The sequence below is a fragment of the Gorilla gorilla genome, chromosome 19 (assembly GCF_029281585.2).
Source record: "Gorilla gorilla gorilla isolate KB3781 chromosome 19, NHGRI_mGorGor1-v2.1_pri, whole genome shotgun sequence".
NCBI lineage: Eukaryota > Metazoa > Chordata > Mammalia > Primates > Hominidae > Gorilla > Gorilla gorilla.
In genome coordinates, this window is record NC_073243.2 from 89991865 (window position 1) to 90019373 (window position 27509).

Here is a 27509-nt window from a genome sequence, read left to right on the forward strand (position 1 = left end):
TACATTATCTTGGTTTCCCTCAATTTAATAAATTTTGAACTTTATGGTTATTTGGGGGTAGTTTTCTATGTACTTAGTGTTAATACATCTGCAATTTCACCCTGCAGTGGTATAAAACACATCTCAATATGTTAGCTATTTTCTCAATTTTATAGTCTGTTTTTCCTTTTCCTTTTCCTTTTTCTTTCTTTCTGTTTTTTGTTTGTTCGTTTGTTTGTTTGTTTGTTTTTAGAGACACTGTCATGCTTTGGTTCAGGCTGGAATATAGTGGTGCAATCATAGCTCATTGCAGGCTGAACTCCTGGGCTCAAGCGATCCTTTTGTCTCAGCTTCCCAAGTAGCTAGGACTACAGGCACATGCCACTTTGCTTGGCTAATTTTTTATTTTTATTTATTTATTTTGTAGAGACAGGGACTCTCTATGTTACTCGGGCTGGTCTTGAACTCCTGGCCCCAAGTGATCCTCTCATCCAAGCCTCTCAAAGTGCTGGGATTACAGACATCATGAGCTACTATGCCAGCCCAATTTTATAGTCTTAAAGAAATCTTCCTTAGCCTTATCTAACTAGCTTCAGTCTGGTTTGATTACTCTCAAGAATTCCAAAATCCAGTGGTGATATTTTGATAATCATCCCGTTATTATTCCTTCCACATGTCTCTTGTGTTCTCTCTCGTTTTTCCTATAACTTCTGATTTTCTTCTGCATTCACTTCCTCGTTTTGATGGAGCATATCTCACTAATTATTTCCTGCAACAGCGTGCATGGTAGGTAAACTTTTTGAGATCCTGTGTTGTACAATGGAAAAGAACCCAAACACCACCAGTGAAACATTTTTACAAGGGGAAAAATGTAACATGAAGTTTATTAGCAGAATTTAGGGCAGGAAATCAGCAATGCAGACAGTAGTTATAATTGCCTAATAGAGAAAGAGAAGAGACTACAGAGACAGATCCCTGATGGTTGGAAATTATCAGTCTTGAATATTGCTGCATGTCTATTTTCATCCATCATGCAGGACACTTATCGAGACATTTTAATCTGGAAATCCATGTCTTTTTTTCTAAGGAATAAATTGGGAATTATGTCGTTGATGGCTTTTTTGTGTCTCATTTTCTGTTCCTTTTCTGGAACTACTATTCAGATACTTTTCTTTGAGTTTTCTTATCTTTTGGCTCCTACTTTCCATCTATTTGTGTTCTTACTTTACCTTCTTGAAGACTTTCTCATTGTATCTTTTGACTTCTATTGTTCATTTGTGTTGTTTTTATTTTTCTCTTGGCTGATCCAACTATCCAGAAAAGACTTCTATTTTATGACACTGGGATATAAACCTGGCTGTTGGAGTTCTAGGCACCAAATAGGGGAAACCGGTACAGGTTTAACTTTTAGAAAGTAGATTTCTCTTAATTCGGTTTTCAGAATTAAGCTGAGACCTGTCTGACAGCTAAGGCTGGTGTCCAAGACACTCTTTTCCCCCTTTAAGATAACGAACCCTTAGCCTTCTTCTGAAGCATGTGTAGGCAATAAGGGGTAAGGGCAGGAAGGGAGTTGAAGACAGTCCCCTAGCTGAGTAGACTGAGAGAAGAACTGTTGGGATCTACTTGCATGCTTCTTACGTACGTTTTTCAAACGTACTTACAATCTCTTCTTTAGCACTATTTTCACAGGGAGCTAAGTATCACCAACCTTGTTTCTTATAAAGCATCTGCAGCACAAATTCTAGTAACTCTCCAATTTCCCTACTATTGCTGTGTAGAATTCAACATTTGGGGCACACTGTTAATTACCACTTATTTTTCTGCTTCCCAGCATTTAAAATGTTGTCGTTCTTGTTTCTTCCAAGTCTCATTTTAATTTTTATTTATTTAATTGTATTTATTTTTATCATTATTTTAATGGGACATGAAGGAGAGCAGCATCTAATGGTTGTTTTCATTTTCTTAACTCTAAGTAGCAGCCTTGGCCATTTATTATTTTGAAATATTATCATTAGCGTCTTAACTCATTTGTAAATTGTAAAATTTATGACATAATAATTTGAATGCGCAGTCTTATTTTCCTAATGTTTTCATGGGCTCAATTCTTCGTCTTATCATTCTTCCATTTATGCAACATCTTTAAATCAGCATACAAGTGTTCCCCAATGTTTAGCTGTTGTTACCCATATCTAATGACTCATACTCTCCAACATAATAGCCATTGGCTACATTGACTAATTAAAAATAAATTTTAAAAAAATTGAACAAAATTAAAGTTTAGTTTCTTATTTATATTAGTCTCTTTTAAAGTGATAAATAGCCACATGTGGTTATTGTTCAGAGCAGATAGAGAACATTTCTGTCACTGCAAAAAGTTCTATTAGCACTCATTTAGAATTAAGTAATGCTGGGTTACATAGTGAGAAACATATTTTCTTTTTCAATTCTCTTTTAACTCTTTCTGATTACATGGAGGACAGAGCCTCTCAGATATAATGGGCATATGAATCACTTGGGCATCTTGTTAAACCATGGATTCTGCATTGTCTGATATGGGGCCTGAGATTCTGCATTTCTCAAAAACTCTCTGCATGGTACTTAATCCACTGGCTCTGGAAACATACTTACAGTAGCAAAGATCTGAGAGAGAGTGAGAGAGAGAGAGAGAAATAGCAAGGGAGATATATACATATACATAGGTACACATATATATATACATATATACACATATATACATATATACATATAATACATATATAATATGTATACTTATATTTTATATATATATATAGAGAGAGAGAGAGAGAGAGAGCACCTCAATTTGGTTTACTAGTAACAATTTACCTTTGTTTATCACTTGCAAGTCTCCCTTCACAATCAAGAGGCAACATATCTCTAAGACAGATCCTACAGAAGGCAACAGAATAAAGATAGAATTGAATACTATTGCTTTGCTTATAGTGCATAATTTTGAAAGATTCCATCTAGTGGTATCTTCATCTGTTCACTTGCTTATTCAACAGTTTCCTAAGTGAGCAGTACACGACGATTATTATTGTAATCTCTGCACGTACAGTGGCTAGCAGAACAAGAATATATCCCTTTTATCATAGAGTATCTGTTATACAATAAAGTCATAATTATAACATAGCAAATTATATACAGCTGGAGCAAAACTTGTGAAGGAAATAATTGAATGACTGATGTTTGGAAAACCTCATGATGGATATAAACCACTGCTGGATGGTGATGTTGTTTGTCAAGCCTGGATCAGGTGCAAGCAGATCATAGTGAGGGAGAACACCTGGTTGCTTGGGAGTTCAAAGTGGTTGGAAAATCATATGTGGAGGTGGCTGGTTGAAATGAATCTGGAGGGTCGACAAAGCCAGTATCCAGAGAGATGTGGTGGTGGTTGTTTGCCAAAATGTGATGGGCGAATCAGGAATTTTATTATGCAGGTATGAAATCAGAAAGCATTGAAGCAGTAGTTCCAGTGATATAAATAAAAGGAAATTGAGATGTCACTTCTAAAGTCAGTTGGGAAAGAATGTCATAGAAGTAGAACAGTTCCAACAAGTTTTTGAAAAAAGATATTTGAAAATTATGAACTCAAAGCTATTTACCTGGGTTTGAGTGGCTGAAATTTTACATGGGATCTTATTATGTGTAACATGGACCTATGCCAGTTAGAAATAAGCCATAATTGAACATAATTATCAGAGGTGCACTTAACTTTTTTTGTTCACTCTCAGAATTGGAATTAGACTATAATAATATGACTTATACGTTCTAGGCATACGAAGACATGTTTTTTTCAATATTGAACTTTATATGTTGACCTTAGAAAATCCCCAAAATTTTCTTGAACATGACTCAACTTATATTTTACAATGGAAAATGTGCAATGTGTACTATAAAATGTATCACTTCACTAAGGGTTTAGAGAAAACCCTGAAGAAATATGAGCAATCTCTTCTCTGGCTGAATTTAAATCAAACGTTTAAATTCATTTATATTATTTCACAATATTTACTGAGCAACTGTTCTGTGCCAGAAATGCGGCATGGCAGAAACAACAATGAGAAAGAATAGCCTGGACTTTTGTTTGCAGTGTGGCATGTGCTATGTGGGCTGTGATGCTCACTTCTTTTCTCAAGGATTTATCATCTTTATTTAGGCAGAGGTTTTAAAGATGACTGTATGATTCTGTAGCCCATCGTCATTCTGAGCATTCACTATCAAAGTTCCTTTTCTCATTGCATTAATTCTGCAGAGTCTTCAGCACTCTCTTGAATTGTGCTGCAATTGTGGTGGGCATTGGCTGGAGGAGTCGGGGAGCGATTTTAAACTTGTTATTGAAATATGTATTTTCTGTTCAAAGTCCAAATCAGAAATGGGCCACCCTTAGTGAAAAAACATAAATGCCATGACATTTCTAGTGTAATATCCAGCATTTGGTTGTTACGGTGGCAGAGCTCCCAGGTCACTACCAGTTTTTAATGAATTGACATGGTTTGTTTTTACGAATAGTAAGTATAACAGCATTTTGTACAGCTATAGCTAATATAACATGATATAAGATGATGTGATATAACCCTTGGCATTTTAATTATTTAGAATAGCTATTAAATATACTACATACCTGTCATATATAGATTGTATTATTATTCACTAATAAATGGTTATCGTTAGAATAATAACGTATTGTTTACTTGAATAGCCAGTTTACAGTGTTTGCTTTGTACTTCATTTCTTCCTTCCTTTCTTTATTGCCTCCCTCCTGCCTTCCACAGGAATTGAGGCACATATTATTTCCTGTGATAGCTACCACAAGACATGGATATATGCTCTGGGATTCATGAATGTACACTTTAGAGAGCTAGTGCCAAAAGTGATGCTTGTAAATAGCATACATTGGAGATCCAAATTATGCAATGTTAATATCGAAATTAACTTTTATTAAGTCTTTAAAATGGTCTGTAAGTACCTGTAACTATCTATGTATCTAGCTAGATATATAAAATCTGTGGATTTGTATATATAAATTCCATATAGATATATGAATAAAACATTCAATAATAACTTGAGGATTATAAAATTTCAAGCACATTTTCTAGTCTTGATTTTCTCATCTTTATAATGGAAATTATATAGTGATTATTGTAAGAACAAAATGAATTCTATCACAAGTATTAAAATTATATAATAAACACACAGCATTTAGTATGGTTCATATATTATAGTTAATATTCAAAAAAGCTAGAAGAATGTTATTATATTAATAATTGTTATTACTAATAAGAGCTTTTTAAAACAAACCTTTTAAATAACTTTCTCAATCGTTATAGGTTAATCCTCTATACATTTCTTTATAAATATCTTTTCCAAGACAATTAGAATGCCATGCCTCAAATGCCTCTGAAAACTGATTGCTTCTCCAACAGATGACCTCAAATATTTCATACCTTTTAAATTGTAAATGAGTTTAAATTTTGAGATTTCTCCTTCTCTCCTAAAGAGCCCACAGCCTTGATTTTATCCCAAGCACAAATATACTTGAAAGTTTGTAGCTTTAGCCTCGTTCCTAGCAAACTCCTCAACTAGGGTCTTGATTTAACATGTCCATGACATGCTTTCACTGAATTGTATCAAGTGTCTATTTTCTAAAATGGCCTTATACTAGGTTCTCTGAGTATTATGAGGAATGCAAGGTAAATCAGACTGCCCTTGCCTTCAAGAGATCTATAAAACCAGGAATAAAGCTAATGTGTACATAAAGATTTGTAATGCAAGGTGGCATGCAATAAATACTTTAAGCAGAAACTGTTCTAAAAGCATCAGAGAGAAGAAAATTAATTCTAGCTAGAAAGATCACAGATAACTCCATGGTATTTATGATTGTTAAACTTAGATGTTAAGGATGGGTAATTTACAGCAAATACAGAAAAGGTAGGAGGGAACAACCCCCAGGTGGGAAGGAGAGTAAGAACTAAATCACGGAGGTGGAAAGACCATATTGGCGAGGTGAAAAGTAAAGTTTTCCTGGAAAACAGGAGAACTTGTGTGAGATAGACTAAAACAGAGTTTCGGGCCATGAAGAGCTGCCTTTTCCCTCATAAATTCCTTCTCTTAGATCAACTCATTTTTGTTTAACTTCCATGATAAAATTCAAGGGATACAGACCAGATTTCCTCTCCTTTCTTCATGATTACATCTCTCCATTCAGCTTGACTCCTTTCTGAATCTATCTCAAACTTTTTTGATAACTTTTACAATTGTCTGTTCTCAAATATATTTTCTTTTATTTACTTATACATTTATTTACTTATTTTTTTGAGATGGAGTCTCGCTCTGTTGCCAGGCTGAAGAGCAGTGGCGTGATCTCAGCTCACTTCAACCTCAGCCTCCTAAGTTCACGCCATTCTCCTGCCTCAGCCTCCCGAGTAGCTGGGACTACAGGCACCCGCCACCACGCCCAGCTAATTTTTTGTATTTTTAGTAGAAACGGGGTCTCACCGTGTTAGCCAGGATGGTCTGGATCTCCTGACCTCCTGATCCGCCCACCTCAGCCTCCCAAAGTGCTGGGATTACAGCCATGAGCCACCGCGCCTGGCCTTTCTCAAATAGATTTTTTAAAAGAAATTTTAGGTTGAGTGCAGCGGTACATGCCTGCAATCCCAGCACTTTGGGAGGCCAAGGCAGGGGAATCACTTGAGACCAGGAGTTTGAGGCTGCTATGACATATGAGATCACACCACTACACTCCATCCTGGTCTCACAGAGTGAGACCCTGTCTCTAAAAATAAAATAAAATATTAAAAAGAAAAACAGAAAAAAAATTTAATGTATACTAAAAGGCCCTACATATAGATTTTTCCTATAATTTATTCCTAAAGTAAGCCAAGTTTTTGATTTATTCGGGTGATTTAAGCAGTTGTTTAATATTCAAGAAAGTATTTTTACTACATAAGGTCATGCCTGTCATTAAGAAAGACATGTCAATTTTATGATGACTTTAATAAAAATATCAGAAATATTAAGTGGCATATAACCTACTCAATTTAAATAAAAATATCAGAACATTAAATGGCATATAACCTATTCCATTTGCTTTACATTTTAATGACATTGTGTTCTGTAATATAATTACAGTGTAGAAGCCTTTAAAATTTCAATCTGCTGAAAATGTTTTGTTGGTGTCAGAAGACAAAGAAATATTGTAATACATGGAAGAAGTCAAAATTTAGCTTTTATTTGTATTTTTTAAATTCATTTTCAAAATAGCTCTGATAAATATGTTTTGTAACCTTGAGTTTTTATCTTATAAATTATATGAGGAATATTTATGAAATCTTACTATAAAAGCAGTTTTATTGTGAGCATATGTATACAAAACTAAGATGTAATATGTTCATGTTTCTAGGATTCTTTTAGAGCTGGCTTCAATACAATCAAAATTTCACATGATAGTCCATAATCCTGTCAGTTTCATTTTGAGTAACTCAGAAACTCTGAAGAATATGGGACAGGCTAATGATACTGTCTCTAAAAACTTGATATCACCTTTGTCAGTACATTTTCATTCAATGTAACAGACATTCGAGGCTTTATTTCTCTTCAGTAACATCTTTTTTCATAAAATATCAAGGTATCACTTGGGAAACATTTTTTTGTAAGCAAAATACAAAATAGATAAATGTCATCCGCTCGGAGGAAACCAGAGCTTTCTAGATGCTCACAGTCATATGAAGCCTATAGTACTGACCAATACATTTCAGTTACTGGATGAATGCTGAAAATTTCTGTCAACCAGATTTGTAAAAAACAACCCTGTGAATGTTAGGCATAGGGTCTTTGAAAATGACAATACCTGACTGTCATTGTATTTATATAACCTTTTTTTCCCCTTTCTCCTTACTGAGCAACATTTCAGTTGATTATATTTGTTGGCAATTTCTATCAAAATAAAACTTATACGTTCATCTTTATGAACTCAATATTTTTTCTCAGATTTAGTTGTAGGTAGAATTTAAATTTTTTTGGTTGGCTTGTATTTTCCAGTGATTCTGAATAAAGAGCAGAAACCTCAAAGTTCTATTTATTTTCCTTTGACTTTTTCTCTAGCAACATACTAAATTGAAACTTTTTACATGTGCTTGTAGACAAATTATATTGATAAGAATAAATAAGCCAATAAACTCAAGAGGGATAAGCTACCACAGATTTAATACTTTGTCAATCTATAGTCTCATTTTTCTGAAATATCTGGGAAGCGAGCAGTGTTAACAAGTTTAGCCATCTATCAAGCATTAGATAAACAAGTTTTTTTGTTTCACTTGTTTTCTGTCATTTGTCAATCTTAGTTGATTCTTTGATTTCAAAATAACAGCGAAACTATACTGGTTTATACATCGATTAGGTTGTAAATCACCTTGAATTAGCCATTGGACATGACACTCGGTCTCTCAAGTTCAGTCTTTAAAGGCTTTTATAACAATCTGGTATTTCAATGGTGAATGGAAGAGAAAGAGGTAGAGTTCCCATTAGCTGCTGAGAATTGTAATAATCTGATTTGCATTTTATTCATGTCACAGCTTGTGAAATAGTTTACATATAATGAAAAGAGGATGCCATCTTTTAGATTTTTGAGCAGAGAAAATTTTTATTTTGACACTTTTTAATTGTCCAAGCTGTGAAGATAATAATCTATGTTTGGAAAAGAGTTGGTACTGAAACAAATTGGTTTATAAGAGGAATTCAAGTATTATAATTTTTCAAGCTCATATAAATATGTATTTGTATTTTTCTCACTCTCACTCTCCATCGATGACTCTCAATTTCTTTTCTGGAATGAATTCTATTTGATTAAGCTGGCTGTCATTCCAGCTGGCATAGCAGATACTCTGCCTCATTTATGTCCAGAGTTCAGCATTCAAACCTTACACTATGTAGAGGCATGGAAGCCAATGCACCTTCTCTCAGGGCTTTAATTCAATTTAAGATTAGAAGAGACACCTCTGCACATCTGCTAGCTCCCAAGGGAAGGGAATTGTTCTGCCTGGTCCATTGTTATCCTGGTGCTTGGGTTGCAGCCAAGAGCCACACACTGATGAAAATAACCGAGATTTGAGAGATCCTACCCAATGCTAGAGTGGGCTCCCAGGCTGCGTTTGCTTCCAGGCCTGGGGGATCTTCCTATCTGTACCCTCATACACAGTTATTTGAAGGAAGCCAGTTTCCTGCTGACCTTTACCTTCAATCATGAAGGCTACTACCTGGGCACTTGGGCAGGGCTAGATTCTCTCCAGAATGGTAGAATTCAACTCCAGTCCCTGACTGGGTGGGGGGCAGTGGCTCCTCTGGGCTCTGACACACTTCTTGTGGCACAAGGCTGTCTAACATCAGCAGCTGAGCTGAGCCCTGAGAAAGAAAAGCGCAGCTGTGTGGCTAACAAGGTGATGCAGTTTCCCAAATTGATGCATATGGAGCTCTGGAAACATTCCCTGCTGCTCTAATGGACTGAAGCCTGCTTGTGGAAGAGCAGCTCCTTAAGGGCAGGATAAGCGTCGTCATGGGCTAAGTCAAGAAGCTTCCACACATTAATGACATATAGGAAGACAGAACCACAGTTTCTCTTCTCTACTCAGTGCCAGGGCCGCTGGCCTACTCAGTTTTGTTTGTATCTTCCCATGTGGAATCTTAATGCCCAAATTTGCTACATTTATGGTTTAGGCCACATATGTTAACCCACAAATAATACCTCTAAAGATGGGGTAGGTGAGGTAAGCTGAGGGAGTGTGAGGGGGAGATACATTCCATTTCTCTCAGATCACTTTGGAAGCTTCTTGCACATTTACTCATTTCTCTCCAGCTCTGTCTTCTTCTCTGTGCTATAAGCTACTACTGTCCCTTTATAGTGAGCACAGCTGAACAGCCTTGAAAGTCAACTAAGGAGGAACGGTATAGCAGGCTAAAAGGGACCAGTTCTCTGAGAACTAGTCTTTTTTTTTTTTTTCAATTTATTTGCTACGTATTAGTTGGTGCAAAAGTAATTTTGGTTTTTGCAATTAAAAGTAATTTCCCTTCACATTTTAATTCACTTGAGCAAATATGGTGCACCGCTTATGCTCTATGCAGTTATTATAAATATGGGAGATATTAGAGGGCTGAGGAGCAGTCACAAGGTATCCAGAGAAAGATCCTTTAGTTATTACTAAATGATAATGTTAGATTTCTTTTCGTGTTGCCAAGGGTTACCCCTTTTACAGATGAAAGATAAATAAACTCTGCCTTGGTTTTAAATGCTGGTCAAAAAAACCTTCTGGAGTCCTAGAATGCAACTAAATTCAAAAAAGGGGTAATGTTCTTTAAATGATCTGAATAAAATTATAAATAAATATAGCAGTATAAAGAAAGATTTTCTTTCTTTCCAACTGCATATTTATTGTGGGTATTTGTGTACATGTATGTGTTTAAGTGTGTTTCTACACTTTTTAAGTACACATTATACTTTACAAATTGATTCATAATAGATATACATAGTGCTTGGATACTTGTGATAACTTAATACATTTGTATATTTGTAATCAAATCAGTGTCCTGGGAATATTCATAACCTGAGATATTTATGCTTTTTTTTTTTTTTTTTTTTTTCTTTGAGACGGTGTCTCCCTCTGTTGCCCAGGCTGGTGTGCAGCGGCACAATCTGGGCTTACTGCAAACTCTGCCTCCCGGGTTCAAGCAATTCTCCTGTCTCAGCCTCTTGAGTAACTGGGACTACAGGCTCATGCCACCATGCCTGGCTAATTTTTGTATTTTTAGTATAGACGAGGTGTCACTATACTCATGGACTGGTCTCGAACTGCTGACCTCAGGAGATCTACCCGCCTTGGCCTCCCAAAGTGCTGGGATTACAGGCATGAACCACTCTGCCCAGCCAATATTTATCTTTTCTTTATGCTAGTACCATTCTATACTTTAATTGTTTAAAATCTATTTCTCTCACTCATCTCTTTGGACTAGCACCTAACTCAGCACCTCTTGCAGGCGTTAAATACTGTAAATGGTTTCTTCAGTGAATAATTAATTAAAATTAAAAACTCAAATACCTTTTCTGTGATGTAAAGGGTTATAAAGAACTTTATTCCTTGGTTATAATTAATGACAGAAAAAAAATCTCACTGGCAGCTGTTTATGTAAGGAGCCATTTCAGTTGGTACACTTTTCTTACAAATTTGTTTCTTTATAACTCTATTGGGCTTCAAAACCAGAAGTAGAGAAGAATGACATGATTCATTCTTAATGTTGCACTTGCTTCTTTCTATATATCAGTAGATAAGAAAATATATTTCACCCACTGAAAACAATCAGTAGCAGGGTTACTTCACACATGTCATTTTGCAGTGGACATCAAAATTGCAAGAATACTTGAAGTTCTTATTTTCGAAAAGTTGAATGTGCTAACAAACTGATTTTGGGGTACTACACTAAAAATTCTAAGGCTTTGTTAAATATCGCTGGTGACAATAAATGTAAGCTGCACTATTTAGCAAGAAAAAGATGCACAAATATTTCTATAGGTGTGTCTGCTTACAAAGAGATATGTCTGCAATTCCCGCTTCTTTTCTAATGGGCCAATTTCTGAACTCATTATGCATTTCTGGACTTAATTTTGTTCTCTCCTGCCACTCCCTTGAATTTTCCTTTTATTGTGGCCATGTTTTTGCTGAGGTTCTAGTAGTATAATTTCTGAATCCCCTCTTTTTCCCTCAACCACAACTTAGACTAAAAGTTGCTGCAAACACGCATTCAAATAATCCACCCATGCTTGAAATTTTACAATTAATTTGAAAGGCAATGATCAAAACTCTTCTAAGTCATTTACAGTGTGGTACAAATGAGATAACTGCCAGCAGATGTTGATGTTCAAAAGATAAGAACAAGAGCAAGATGCAGGAGAACTTTGTTACTATAGAAGATAAAGGGTGTGAAAAGGGGATAAAGGGGATCAAAGGCAAACGTGATGTACTAAATCCTTCTATCAAGAGCAAGACCAGTTAGTTGTACGTGAAGCTTTGCTGGTTGTTTGGTTACTCTTTCCAACCATTATACCATATTATTAAATTACAAGATATGATTACTTCCTCAATTAAGTTATTATCTCAACAAATTACTGAGTCAATACTTAGATCAAGCGGGTTTTTTAATGGAGAAAACAGAGATGGATATCATGCTTTTGCTTTTCCTGAAACCAAATCAGGCAGCATCACAGATTTTTTTAAGGAGGAGAACGGCCATAGGTCATATCCCTGCGAACCATTTTTTAAATTATTTTCCAAAAGATTTAGTATTGTAGGTAAACTGATGCAAACATTTTTATAAACATAAAACTTTATATATTTATTAAAATAAAAATAAACACTTTTAATACATACTGTGTGCTTCTGCCACAAGAAGAATTTGTGGCTTTTAAAACCCTAGTGAATAAAATTAGACTAGAAGAAAAAAGCTTATTTCTTTTACAATCCAAATTAATCTCTGGCCTAAGTAACTAACTGCATGTGATGGGAGAACCTGCGAAAAGTGACAACAATGAAATGCTTTACTTTTTCCCGCCACCACCCTAAACCCACCACCTACCCTAGAGTTCCAGGATTCTTTAAAGGAAGTTGTGTTCCATTCTAGGAAGGTTCATATCAAACAACAAGACAGCTCATCACCATGATTGATAACCACATCACTCTGAGCCTTGCCAAACATCTACATGACTAAACCAGAAGCTGTTTATCAAGAATTGCATATCAATTAATAAACAAAACCAAAGGGAATTACTAGCATTATCACAGAGAGCATTTAAAAAATGTTATGCATCTTTTACTCCCTAAATACAGTTCAGATCTGTAATTATTCTTATTTTTACTGAAAATGATCAGAATTTAAATACTATTTTATTAACTGGAAGTCCAAGATATCATAATGGATTTAAAACTGAACATGTTATACGAGCTTGGCATAGCAGTCATGATTGGCTAAAATTCTCAGCACAGTATTGGAACAGGTTCAGGAGAACTCAAATTGGTAGCCATCAATTAAGCATAGATTTGGAGCCTTTCCTAGTTTTCTTTTCTTATCTTTCTCTGTTTTGTTCTTCCTCTTTTCCTTCCTTCGTTTCTTCTTTTGAAGTTTTGATTTGATCTAGCCACAAACTTGGCCCTTGTTTCAAAATAATTAATAAGGTATATTTAGCAAGGAGAATTAAGTACAATCAGAAACTGTAACCTTGGGATATTGATTTGCTTGTAGAAAACATTGATTGTCTCCTATAGAAATAAATTCAACTATTTAGGCTACATCCAAACACAGATGACTTAATCCAAAGATTAACTCTGATCCTTGTTTACTCTGCTAAAAAGACTTGTAAGAAACATTGCCAGAAAGAGTTTGTGTGTGTGTGTGTGTGTGTGTGTATGTGTGTGTGTATTCACAGGAAAGAGAATTGGACTGAGAATGAAGGGACTTTATTTATTCTCCCTTATTATACTGTGATAATATAGGCCACATGATGCGTGTAATTCATTTCATGATCTCTAGCTGTTTTTGTCATCTCTGTAATGGAAAGCAAAATGAGATTTTATCTTAAATAGCTTTTGGATCAAAAATTCTAAGCCTATGAAAGATGCAATGTTAATACTTCTTTGTTGAATTTTCCAAAAATAGGGCTATGTCTGAATTTCCACAGCTGTAAATTGACACTGTTAGGTGTAAAAAGGGGACTAGAATGTAGTATCAAAACTCTAGGAGTGTATTTTCCTGAACTCTTAATCTTTTTCTAATTCTACTTTATCTCAAATGTTAGGCTGATCTTAAATAATTGATTGCAAATAAAGTTTAATACAGAACTATAAATTGCAACTAGGATTTATATAAACAACTCAGGATAGATCTGGTGGGTCATTCCTTTGGAAAGGTATGTGCTAGATATATTGACATATCATAAATTTTAGGCTTATCATCATTTATTGGAATTTTGACAATGTAGTTGGCATTCTATGAAGACGTAATGGGGTTTATATACTTTGGATAACGTTAACAACCTATATGCCAGTTGTAGAAAATCCAATTTTTCTCCCTTTCAGCTTGCTTCCTTGTTTTGACAAGTTTCTTTAAATTTTCTATTTTTGCTCTTTCTTTGTAATTCTAAATAGCACTACTTACTATCCCAACCTAAATTTGACAGTATCCTCACTTTTTAGTGTCATTTTATAAAATGAGCTTTATTGCGTTATTTCATTTTTCAAATATATAGAGAATCCTAACATGTTTGTCCTTTATATACATCTCTGCTGCAAAGCCTATGTATGTAGAATCACTCTGTCTCTAAAATTGTGCTTTAATGGCTGTAGGACAGGTCCTTGTTTGTTAACATACAAACGCAAATAAACAAATGTAAAACACATAATTATTTTTATCCCCCTCCATTGAATTTGAAACTGAGCAGAAGGTGGAATAGTGAAATCACATGAGAAATACACCAGTTGAAATCCTTTCTTAACCAAATGATTAGCTGAAAGTAAGGCTGTATAGTTCTTTTCACTCTTCTTATTTTCCATTAGCTGTTATAACAAATGATTGACTTTCTGGGGTTCTTTTTACTCTTCTTATTTTCCATTAATTTTTATACCAAATAATTGACTCTAGACATTTTTACCATAGAAGAAAGATTTAAGAGTTTCATTCATTCAATATGCTGTTTTTTAAGCAACCATTGATTAAATATTTGTGGTAGATTCTGTGCTGGGTGCTGAGGATAGGGAAATGAATGAGGGAAATAAATCTTAACAATTAAAGTACAGTAGATGTTTAAGATCCTGACAAAAGAAAGAAATACAAGTAAGACACACACATACACCCACGCACAACTGTATTTACTACACTTTGCAAAGGGAAAAACAGAATTTTTCTGAAGTTGATTCATTTGTCAGTCATTTAAATGTGTTTTACATATTTCCTGAAACATAGAATGAAACTTTGAGATTTATATTTTGTTGGTCAAATATAGTTGTAAGAAGGAAGTGTCTTAGACTACAGCTGATGTTTTTTTACCTGATTCTGTAAGCAATAAAAGTCAAACATTGCCAGTGTGGGGTAACTTATATGCTAAGAAAAGCAGCTCTGCCCTCTGATGCTAACACAAAGAGGGTTTTAGGTAAAGGCAGCTGTTCTTCATCATCTATATTGAGAAATAGTAGTACTGCTTTTATGGACATGGTTACTTCCTACAGCAGAAAAAAAGAAAGCAAACAAAACCCCGTATATTATTTTGAGATGTCTAGAATGCAAAAGAACTGGAGAATACTTTCTGATTTTGTTCAGCATTCAAGATACTGATGGCATGGAAAGCTGTGTTATCAAAGCCACACACATGCGAACACAGACTGGAAAGAAGCTTCTTTAGGTAAAATATTTTGTTTCACTTTGCTTCTGTAAAAACAGCTTCAGGAGTCTAGCTTCAGAACATTGGATTGGTAATATATTTTTCTTTCAAAAGATAAGCCCCACAAAGGCAATGTCTGTTTCTCTCTTTACAGGTGCAGGCAACTACAGCTTTGCTAAAACTGGCAGTGACAGGTCAGGGAATGTGTTCACAGACTAGGGGGCCTCCTGATCTGAATTGTAATAATCCCCCTGCAGTGAGCCAGATACCACATCTCCCTTCTCCCTACTTCGTTTTGCTTAATAATGATAATATATACAGGAAAAATAGCTCTTACACTTTTTTATTGGCTTGGAAATTAAGAAAGTAAACATTTTTAATGTTCAAATTCTATTTCTTTAAAAGAGGCTGGCATCACTTTTCTCATTCCCTTATTGAAGCTCAGTTTAAGTATAAAATATAAAAACATTACGTATCATGCAGCATGTTGATCTTACATTTTCTGAATTAAAAATATGAATAGCACCTAAAATATATTATTTTTCCTATCAGAAATATATAATCATATGTGCTTTTCTATTTTAAGTATTTAGTCTTTCTTTAGAAATAAATTACTATATCAGCAACATGATAGCTTATTTCTAATTTTCTAATATGCACCCATTTGTACATACAAGCATGCCCTTATTTATAATGATAGAAGCTTAAAATCAACTGGAGTAGCATTAATAATGGACTGGCTATAAAAACTAGTATAATCATTTATTTCATAAAATAGGTATGTATTAAAAGCACATCAATAATAATATTTAGAAACTGAACATTTATCACTATATATTGTTAAATTTTAAAAAGCAGGTTACAATATAGTATAAACAGCATAATCTCAATTTACTTATATCTATGTAGGAATAACAATACAAACTTTAAAAGTATTATCACAAATACCTCCCACATGTTTGAATTGTGAGTGATTTTAAATTTCTATGAAGATATGTTACTTCTTTTTTTATTATTATTATACTTTAAGTTCTAGGGTACATGTACACAACATGCAGGTTTGTTACATATGTATACATGTACCATGTTGGTGTGCTGCACCCATTAACTCATCATTTACATTAGCATTCCTAATAGTATTACTTCTCTGAAGTGAGGAAACATTGCAAATTGTTTCCTAAACTGAGGAACAATTCAAAGTAGATGCTATTTATCTCCCTGCATTGTTAGTGATGTATTCTCTCTATGAGCTAACAGGTAAGGTGATTGATATGAAATACTAGTCATCTTTTTAAAGTCTGAAAAGTAAGTCTCTAAGTTTCATATGAAAAAATTACCCTTTAATAATCTGAATGTACGTTTTTAAAAGCATGAGGGAAAAAGGAGAGACAAGCATATGTCCTTTTGTCCTTTCTTAGATTTGGTACACAGTGTGGTGGACCTCACTGTAGAACTTAACCTCCGGTTGCACCATATTGCAACCAAATTTTTTGCCTGCATGTTATTACCCCAGGCCTGGCTAATGTAGCAGTCTTTTCAGACCCTCCTTAGTGTGACTGTTTCGTTGTTGTTGTTGTTATTGTTTGTCTTATACTCAGACTTTTTGTTTAGATCAACTGCTTACTGAACTGGCTCGTTAATTAGTGCTAATGGAAAAAGGTGAAAGAAAACCTGGAACTAAGGGGAAAAAAATACAGTATTGGGGCAAGTCTTGCTTATGTTACCTACTCCTGGCACTGCTCAAAAGTATTTGAATCCCCAGCTGTTGTGCCCTCATAACAGTGAATTACCCAGGCCCTGACTATGTTCATACTAAACTGTGGCCTCATGCAACCTGGTAGTGATTCTTCTACAACTCAATAATTCATTTCCAGATGCCAGCAGGGAATTTTAAGCATATATGAAGGACCTGGAGGGCTACTCAAAAAAGTCCATGGTGTGAATCATGTTATACAAGGAACAGTTGAAGAAGGGGGTATGTTCAATTGGAAGAAGTGTAAGTACAAAATGATAGCTGATTTTCCATTGTTGAAGGAGAATAGGGAAGCTATGGATCCGCAGTGTCTCCAGAGGAAGAATGGGACACTGGGATGAAAAAAGTCACAGGCAGCCAGATTTTAACTATGGGAGGAAGATCTGTCTATTCACCAGAAGTGTTTCAAGTCACTATTGATGTTCATTTGGAGACAGAATTAATTTCTCTTTCAGTTACTTTCTTATAATATTAAATTTGTTATAGCTTTGATATTATAGTCATGCATTTTTAATTTTTGTCCATCACTATCAACTGAATCATAAACATCTTGTTTAAACTTCTTATCAATCATACAAAAGTGTCTGAAAACAATATCAGCAAGAAGTGAAAGAAGGGATAAAAGAAGGAGTATCAAAGAATTATCATCAGGGAGATATTCTAAAGTAGAGAGAGAAAGATAAAATGGAAATATAAATGCAAAGTCTTCTTAGATATTGTCAAGCTCAGAAATAATAAAGAATTTAATTAATTTATATGAGTGAATGAGTCTGAAAATCCTAAACAATTTTATCATGTAAATATGGATATTGATAAAATACTGATACTGTCATATCACAACACGTGTTGATAATAAGAAAATTTGCATGGCACACTAGAGGAAACTAACCAGAGACTATTGGCTCCATGACTCTCATGGCCCCAAGTCATAGCCAACTGCTTCACTGTTCCATCTTAAAAGATGTGCCAAAAACCAAAGATCATCATGCATTTGAGGAAAACTACATTATAAAACAGAAAAACAAATATTGAGTGAGAGATAAGTAATAAAATATCGATAAGAATACCTAAACCACTTCCCTCAACATCTATGAAAATTCAAGTTACAATTATATCTAAAATAAAATTATATCTATTAGAAAAATGGAATAATTAGAGATTAAGTGCTTATGTGTAATATTTGAAGACATGTTAGTGGAAAAAAAGAAGCATATTCTAAAGAAATAGAACAAAACCTCAAAGAGTTTTATATATCCCCTTTGAGTTTATATATATATATATATATAATATATATATATATAAACTCTTTGAGGTTGTGTTCTATTTCTTTATTATTTTTCCTCATAGATATATATGAGGAAAATTAATAAAAAGAAAAATAATAAAAAGAAAAAACACAAACAAAGAGAATCTGAGAATAAGAATTCCAGAAAAAGGATAGAAGAGCAAAATTTATAATTTCACACATCTAAGCATACAAGCTACAGATTACCAGTTTCACCCAGTGAATATGCATGGCAATGAATGAAAAAAACCATACTTCATTTTAGCTATTAGAATACCAAAGATGAAGAAACTTTTTCCAAAATTTCAGAGGGAAGAAAGAAAATTTTTACAAAATCAGAACAAAAGAAGTAAGAAACAAATGGAACAAGCCACTTTAAATAGAGAATCAAAGTGGCATTAGACTTCCAGAGAGCAACATGAAAGCACAGTTGCTAGAAGTAAATGGAGCAATGAATTTTATGTTACAAACAAAAATGGTGCTTAACCAAAAATTTTATTTTCAGCCAAATGACCAATATATTCCAAGAACAAATTCAAGGAAGTTCACATACAATATACTACCCAAATATGTTTGGAAGATATGCTGGGGTCTTCTTTTCAGAATAAGGAACTAAAGCAAGCAGGAATTACAGGTGACATGAAGAGAACAGAGGTACCCATCTAACAAAGCAGTGAAGGAAAGAAGATGCATGGTGAACTGGTGTGGGAACTACTTAAAAAATAAGATTAAATAATATACTGATATCAGTGAGTCTTTGGAAAGCACTGATGATATAGTAGAGACAAATAGGGTGCAAACAAGAAACATAATTAAAGCTCTATATAAACAAAATATGCATAAAAAGTGAATATCCTAAACTGGCAAAGGATTACTGCTTTAAGTCCTATGAAGATATTTTTTGGCAAACTCATATAAATCAATACACAAGTGCAACTCAAATTCAGGATAGGAAAATATAAAATTATATTATCTGGGTTATGGGCTCAGATTTGCTATCTACAAATTGTGTTTGACCGTATATGGTGAGCTTGCATGAATCCTTTATTGAAAGAGTGAACCATTTTGAAGCTAAAGGGTGATGCTATCAGCTACCCAATTCAACAGGCATATAACCATTTTTCTGTAAACTAAGGGGTGAGTGGCATAGTAATTGAGAACAGCGGCTCTGGAATTAGCTCTACAGTACAATAAGCTAAAACTAAAGTTGTACAACCTTGGGTAAATTACATATAGCCTCACTTGCCTTAGTTTCCTCACCTGTGAAATATAGATAACAGTTACTTTCTCATAGTGTTGTGAGAATTAAATTTGTTAAAACAAGGAATGTGCTGAAAACAGGGCCTTTTGCCCGGGCGTGGTGGCTCATGTCTGTAATCCCAGCACTTTGGGAGGCTGAGGCAAGCGGATCACCTGAGGTCAGGAGTTCCAGATCAGCCTGACCAACATGGAGAAACCCCATCTCTACTAAAAACACAAAAAATAGCTGGGCATGGTGGTGCATGCCTTTAATCCCAGCTAACTCGGGAGGCTGAGGCAGGAGAATCGTTTGAACCCGGGAGGCAGAGGTTGCGGTGAGCCAAGATCACTCCATTGCACTCCAGCCTGAGCAACAAGAGTGAAACTCCATCTCAACAAACAAACAAACAAACAAAAAACAGGGCCTTTTATAATAAGTTATTACCCCATACAGTAGTTTCAAAAATTAAGTGAATATATTTAAAAAGGGAAAAAACAGAATGTTGTCTAATACATCACTTTTTTTTTAACTAAACAAATTTTTATTACGCAAAGGTTGTCACATAATTAGATATTTCTCTACTTTGTACACAATTATTCTCACTCTCCACAGAAAGGCTGCTTAACTTCTCATCTGGTGGTGGCAAGTACTAAAATCCTGATTTTAACAGAATAGTAGTAAAAATGCCTCAGTGATTTAAGTTGAAAGCAGTACATTGGTACATGGCTCTTGTACCCAGTATCAGGAATGTACAAATGTTTTTTATTCAAAAATACAAAATAAATTATCTGTAGGTATGGACAATGACAGCAGTAAACCATTATATATTTTGTCAACTGAAACCAGTAACTGATGGTTATAGTGATTTTCAGCCAGCCTTTTTTTCATTTTCTCCAACTGACTTCTCTGAAGTTATTGGTGAGGAACACTGCCTTGGGCTTCCTGTCACAGTTCATTAATAAAGGTAAAGCACTAGTCTAGGAGTTAGAACATGCCACCTCCCATACCACCTCCCATTCCACCCATTGCACCCATTCCAGGGTCCTTCTCTTCTTTAGGAATTTCTGTGACTACAAGTTCTGCTGTAGTTAACAGAGAGGCCACACCAGCAGCATCCAATAAAGCAGTTCTCACAAGATTTGTTGGGTCAATAATTCCTTTTTCCACCACATTCACAAAATCTCCAAGCATAGCATCATAACCAACTTCTGAGGAATTTTGCGTAATTTTCTCAACTATCAAAGATCCTTCAACACCTGCATTCGTAGCAGTGGTCATTGCTGGAATTTTGAGTGTTCTTTTAATAATTTCCATACCAATTTTTTGATCTTCATTAGCTGGAGTCAATGAGTCCAAGGCTGGAATGCATGGAAGGAGGGCACAACCCCCTCCCAAAACAATGCCTTCTTCAACAGCAGCTCTTGTAGCATTAAGGGCATCTGTAACTCTGTCTTTCTTTTCATTCACTTCAACATCACTTGTCCCACCAACCTTCAGCACAACTACTCCATCTGAAAGTTTTGCCAGCCATTCATTCAGTTTTTCCTTTTCATATTCACTAGTTGTGACATCTAACTGCCCAATGATTTCTTGAATATGTTTTTCAATTTGAGCCTTGTCACCTTTTCCTTTTAAGAGCATGGCATCGTCTTTGGTCACAATGACCTCTCCAACTTTTCCTAAGTCATGAGGCTGAACATCTTCAAGATTCAGGGTCAACCCTTCTTCTCCAAACACTGCACCACCAGTAGCAATAGCCATATCTTTAAGCTGGTTCTTTCTATTGTCACCAAACCCTGGAGCCTTGACTGCCACAACCTGAAGACCAACCTTTAGCCTATTCAAGATGAGTGTACTTAGAGCTTCTCCATCAACATCTTCAGCGATTATCACCAAAGGCTTATGGTGAGCACTGGCAATTTCAAGAGCAGGTACAATGGACTGGACACTAGAAATTTTCTTTTCACTCAACAGAACATAGGCATCCTGGAATTCACATTTCTGACCTTTTGATGTATTAATAAAGTGTGGAGAAATATACCCTCAATCAAACTTCATGCCTTCAATAATTTCTAATTCATCATTCAGTGTTTTTACATCCTTTACTGTGATGACACCCTTTCTTCCAACCTTTTTCATTGCATCAGAGATGATATTGCCAATTTCTTTGTCTCCATTTGCAGAAATCATAGCAACCTGTGCAATTTCTTCAGGGGTGGTCACAGGTTTAGACTGCTTTTTAAGTTCAGCAATTACAGCATCAACAGCTAACATCACACCTCTCCTGATTTCCACTGGATTAGCACCTTTGCTAATCTTCTGGAAGGCTTCCTTGGCTATAGAGCCTGCCAGTACAGTAGCAGTGGTAGTGCCATCCCCAGATTCTTCATTTGTGTTATTGGCAACATCTTGAACAAGTTTAGCTCCAATGTTTTTATATTTATCCTTCAAGTCAATTGACTTTGCAACAGTCACACCATCTTTTGTTACTTTGGGACTTCCCCAGCTCTGCTCAATAATCACTGTTCTTCCCTTTGGCTCCATTGTAACGGCCACAGCATCGGCCAAAAGGTCTACACCTTGAAGCATTAAGGCTCGGGCATCTGCACCAAATTTTACATCTTTGGCATAAGCTCGAGTGAGATGAGGAGCCAGTATCCTGGACACTGGTCTCATCTGGCGAAAGACTGTGGGTAACCGAAGCATTTCTGCGGGGCGGCTGCAGGGCATGCACGCGGCGAGACAGGTTGTCGGCGGCGAGTGAGGGACAGAGTGCTAATACATCACTTTTTCAGAGCAAATAAATGTGGTAGTTGTACTATAAATGGAACATACAGACATCTGCCAAATTATGAGAGCAATACAGCCAATTTATGTCTGGTTCAAATAACCTGTTTTTTTCTGATTAAAAATTCAATTTGAAATACTGATAAAGTAATAAAAATACTTCTTTTTGTTAATTTCCATGATTGCTTTACGTCATCCTCTGTGTGTGGCTGGGCATGTGGCAATAAGCAAATTAAATATATGTCACAAACATTTGGACATGAGAATAAATTCAGATAAAATGTGACTTCCAGTAATGGGAGAATCATCATGATGCATCAGTGCTTAATTTATAATGGCATAACAAAGAAATCCAGTGACAATAACTGTCTGAAGCTAAAATGGTATTACTGAAACCTGAACATTGGCTCTAATTAAATACTGGCAATATTGTTTGATATATCTTTACAAATATTGCTTTGTAATCTAGTTTTCGTTTTAGTAAAACACTTATTATTTATCTTGAATTTCCCATCAATACATCATAAACTATTAAAATGCATCTACATTCACAGCCTGGATATTAGACTGATTTCTTCTCACTTTTGCAGAGTATCAACATATGAATTACAATGGTGCTAGATTTTTAAATGATATTAATAAGAACAAAAGAAAAAAGATCCATGATTCAAAACATATTATGCATATCTGATCTTAGGTGTGTGTAGCTACTGTGGAAAATTCCTTGCATACTTTTTAAGTATTCAGGTAATTTGAAATTATATATGCAGATCCATGGGTAACCATTTTGTATCAGATAAACTAATATATAAAAATGATACGAAGTTTAACCAAATAGACTATTTGTTTACTTAAGTAAACAAAAATGAGTAGTGTATTTCTAGAAAGTTCAATTCCAAATTTAAAAAAAATGGAAAAAATATGTTGTGCCAAGAATGTCCAAACAAACAAAATAAAACAGCTTAGTTATTTTATGAAGAACTTCTCTGTTCCCTGGAGCCACCTCCAGGGACTAGGGTAGTGGCTGTGAGCAATGGCTTTGGTGTCAACTGCTTGAGTTTGCCCCAGCTCCACCACTTAACTAAAAGTCAAGACTCCAGACAACCCGCTTCTTCATCTAGGTGTTAGTTTTGCATTTATAGAAATGGTGCAAATAATAGAAAATAATTTGGGTTTAAGCATTAAATATAAGAATGCATATAAAATGTTTTGCACAATGTTTGACACATTGTAATAGCTCCATAAATATTGTTAAGTTCCTTTCCTGTTTTAGGAAAGAAGAGAGAGTTGCAAATGAGAAGTATTTTCTGAGTTTCCCAAAAGAAATCATATAAAATAAAGTTTTTTGAATACTACATTTCAACAGTTTTTTTTTTCATTTTTCTTTTTCCTTCATTTTTATACCTTATATTCTCTGTGCATAGTGCAGTGTGAGCTGCTAAAATAGTGGTCACTTAATAGATGGCTTATAAATAAAAAACTAAGATTTTATTATTCTCCCCGAGGGGTAGCTAAAGAAGTGCCCTGGCATTAAATATATAACTTTAGAGACAGCCACTAGAAACACAGGTGAAGTTTCCTATGTTTTTGTACTCTGGAAATGATGGATGATTCAACTCTGCACTTGAGTGCAAAATCCCACTCTTCAGAACAAAAAATGGATAAACCCTGACTCCATGAAACTTTCTCTCTCACGATCAAAAATACTGAGAGCTGGGGTGCACTGGGACTCTACTTTCTATTACTTAGACTTCACAACAAGTGAGTGCCTGTGGATAAACAAATGTTAGGGCAAAAGAAAAGAAAGGAAGGAAGGAAGGAGAAAAGAGAAAGAAAGAAAGAAAGAAAAATAGAAAGGAAGGAAGGAAGGAAGGAAGGAAGGAAGGAAGGAAGGAAGGAAGAAAGAAAGAAAGAAAAGAAAAGAAAAGAAGGGAGGAAGGAAGGAAGGAAGGAAAGAAGGAAGGAAAAGCATTGTATATAGAGCACCCCAGTGCTGGGATGATCCCCATCTACAGACAAGAGCTTAGTGCCCTAACGTCACAGTCTAGAAGAAAGACATAAGCATGACTCCAGTAGAAGGAAACTAACAGATTCTATAGAAAAGATAACACTGATGGCAATGGTGTTGACTGAAGGATAAGGTAGTTGGAAGGAAATATAACTGTTTGAGCCATAGGTACTCATCGGGGTACAATTCAGGGAATGAACAAAACTGCTATTCAAACTTCCAAGTCGGTGCACCCTCTACCTGAATGTGGCCCCAAGTTCAGTACTGTAAGAAGTAAGATGATAACTTGGAACTGACCCTGAGTCCCAGCAAGCATTGTGGACTCCAGATTGCCAGGTGGACTTTTGGGGCCAGCTGCTAAATTAGTATAAGCAAGGACATCAGAACTATCTTCTCACAGCTTCTTTCTTAAGACCACTCACTTATAATTTGTAATTGTACCAGGCAAAATTGCCATTCTCTAAGTTTCCCATCTACCTGTTAGATCAACTATTAATTGAATCCATGACTTTAATATTCCGAATCCTCTTGTGATCCTGAAGAATTTGTTCTTGCTGTCGACCGCTTTTCGTTAGGTTTCCTTTCCATCTCTTTGGCTGGGTCATAAAATAAATTCATGGGTAATCTGATCTAGCTATAATTCACTCTCCCTTAAACTTTTAATCTCTTTTTATTTTTTAATCTGCACTATATTTTACCCCTGGCTTACAACTTGAAAGCTTTAAAAAATACTATACATAAAAAATTCCACATAATGATATATTGACCAAAATATTTTTAAAAATACTTTTAGTATAATGAGAGAAGCCTCATGATAGATAAGGGAATAATAACTTAATTGATTAAGAGCCATAGCTTTCACTTAGAGATAATAGCATAGTTAATTCAACTTTTGTCATCAAATACACACTTTAAAATAGCATCAAATATATTTCACTGCTATAAGTAACAAAAAACGTCTTCCAGATATCTGCATGTATTGTGGAGGTACTAGGTTAAGTTCACTGTTCCCTGTAGTATGCATCAAAATTATACTTTAGTGATAGAATGGCTCTTATCTTTTCTTTCTTTTAATATGCTGCTTAAAAAGTTCAAAGCGATTAATAAATAAACTGTTATCCTATGAAATAGTAATAACATATATATTTTAATTTGTTTTTAGTGAGCTTTGAAACTGCTGTCCAACTTTTAAAGTTTTTTTTATAGTGTGAACATGCAAGTCATCATGAGAATGATTACTATACTGTAACTCCTTCAAATGCAAATCATACAAGCCACTCTTGAGAGAGAACCATGTGAAGTAAAAATTTGATAGCATGTGAACGGAAAATGGAAAAATCCATCAAAGTTTAATTTCAGCAACTCTCAATACAGTTAGTCTTTTTGGATAGAATATCAAGATAGCTATTTTTCTCTTTTTTCCTTTTTTCCTCCCTCCCTCTCTTTCTTTCTTTCCTTTCTTTCTTTCTTTTTCTTTCTTCCTTTCTTTCTTTTTTCTTTCTTCTTTCTTTTTCTTTCTTTCTCTTTCTTTCTCTCTCTCTCCCTCTCTTTCTTTTCTTTTCTTTTCTCTTTCTTTCTTTCTTCTTTCTTTCTTTCTTCTTTCTTTCTTTCTTTTTTTCTTTCTTTCTTTTCTTTCTTTCTTTTCTTCTTTCAACAGGGTCTTTTACTGTCATCCAAGCTGTATTGTAGAAGATGGAGTGCAGTGGCAGGATCTCAGCACTGCAAACTTTGCTTCTCATTCTCCAGTGACCCTCCCACCTCATCTTCCCAAGTAGCTGGGACCACAGGCCATGCCACCATGCCTGGCTAATTTTTTTTTTTTTTTTGTATTTTTGGTAGAGACAGGGTTGCGCCATGTTGCCCTGGCTGGTCTGCAACTCCTAGGCTCAAGTGATCCACCTTCCTTAGCCTCCCAAACTGCTAGGATTACAGGTGTGAAACACCGTGACTAGTGGGTATTGTTCAAACCTCCCGTTTTATAGATGAAGAAACTGATCTCATTAATAAACGTATTTGGAGAATTTGGATCAGAAGGCATATGAAATATAATAAAGTTTAATTTTCATTTAGCTACAGTAAACTTCTGCTTTAAGTAATTGCATTACAACGAATCTTGCAAAACAAGTAGACTTCCAAGTCTTTTATTTTTGTAACAATTACTAACCCAAATACCACCCTAAATTATTACTGTAGCATTTAACCATGGCAACACAGGAGAAACAAAACCTTAATATGAAATCAGAGTCTCATGCACAAATAAAGTTTTCTCTATTAGCTAAGAATATTTAAACAATATAATGTGTACAGTTATTACTACTTTGTAGACAGACGCTATTTCTATCATTACTTATCTGGATTCATAAGCACTTTTGCAAGTATTGCAAAGTCACGTGGCATCATCGTGCCTTTGAGTTTATGAAATAATCAATATCAAGTTCACTTGCCTTCAGATAATGTGAACTGCTATAATAAGTTCTAGACTTTATTTTAATGGATTTTCCACACATGATATCCATTTTTCTAATGGGTATCAATGCAGTCCTTCGTTTTATGAAAGCTCATGCTCTATCTGGTAATGGAAAGTAGAATTGCACACTCTTCTGTAGACTTAGCATGACTTGAGCTGTCAGGATTGCCAAAATGCTAATAATTGGTTTATTGCATTCTTTTGTCACTGCTCTTAAGATTTCTCTAGACATTTTTCATTTGAAGCTGCTCCATTGATTTCTGTAACAGACAACAAAGCAGTGTCATCACTGCCATAACTATTGATGGGATATCGATATTGTAACTATTGACATTGAGCCTTGTGGCTGAATCAAGAGAGCCAAGGGCTTGATTGAAAACTTCTAACATCAGCTGATCAAAAGTATTTTCTAAGCCAGACTTATTTGTTCCTTTATTAACTTACACAATAGACATGTATTAAGTACTTATTATATACCAAGCTCCATTGTAGGTTCTGAGATTCCATAAATAAATAAATAGATAAATAAATAAATAAAGTAGTAATACTCTCTAGAT

General features: G+C 35.0%; 2 protein-coding genes across 6 annotated transcripts in view; one reads left to right on the plus strand and one right to left on the minus strand.

Moving 5' to 3' along the window:
• The window catches only part of CDH12 (cadherin 12), a 1104089-nt gene that overhangs the window by 947710 nt on the left and 128870 nt on the right, over positions 1 to 27509 (plus strand). The window lies entirely within an intron of this gene.
• LOC115931220 (60 kDa heat shock protein, mitochondrial-like) lies at positions 20293 to 22435 on the minus strand. Its single transcript, XM_055367895.2, is given in 1 exon segment — positions 20293 to 22435. A coding segment is annotated over 1 exon segment (1746 nt). The 5' UTR covers positions 22421 to 22435; the 3' UTR covers positions 20293 to 20674.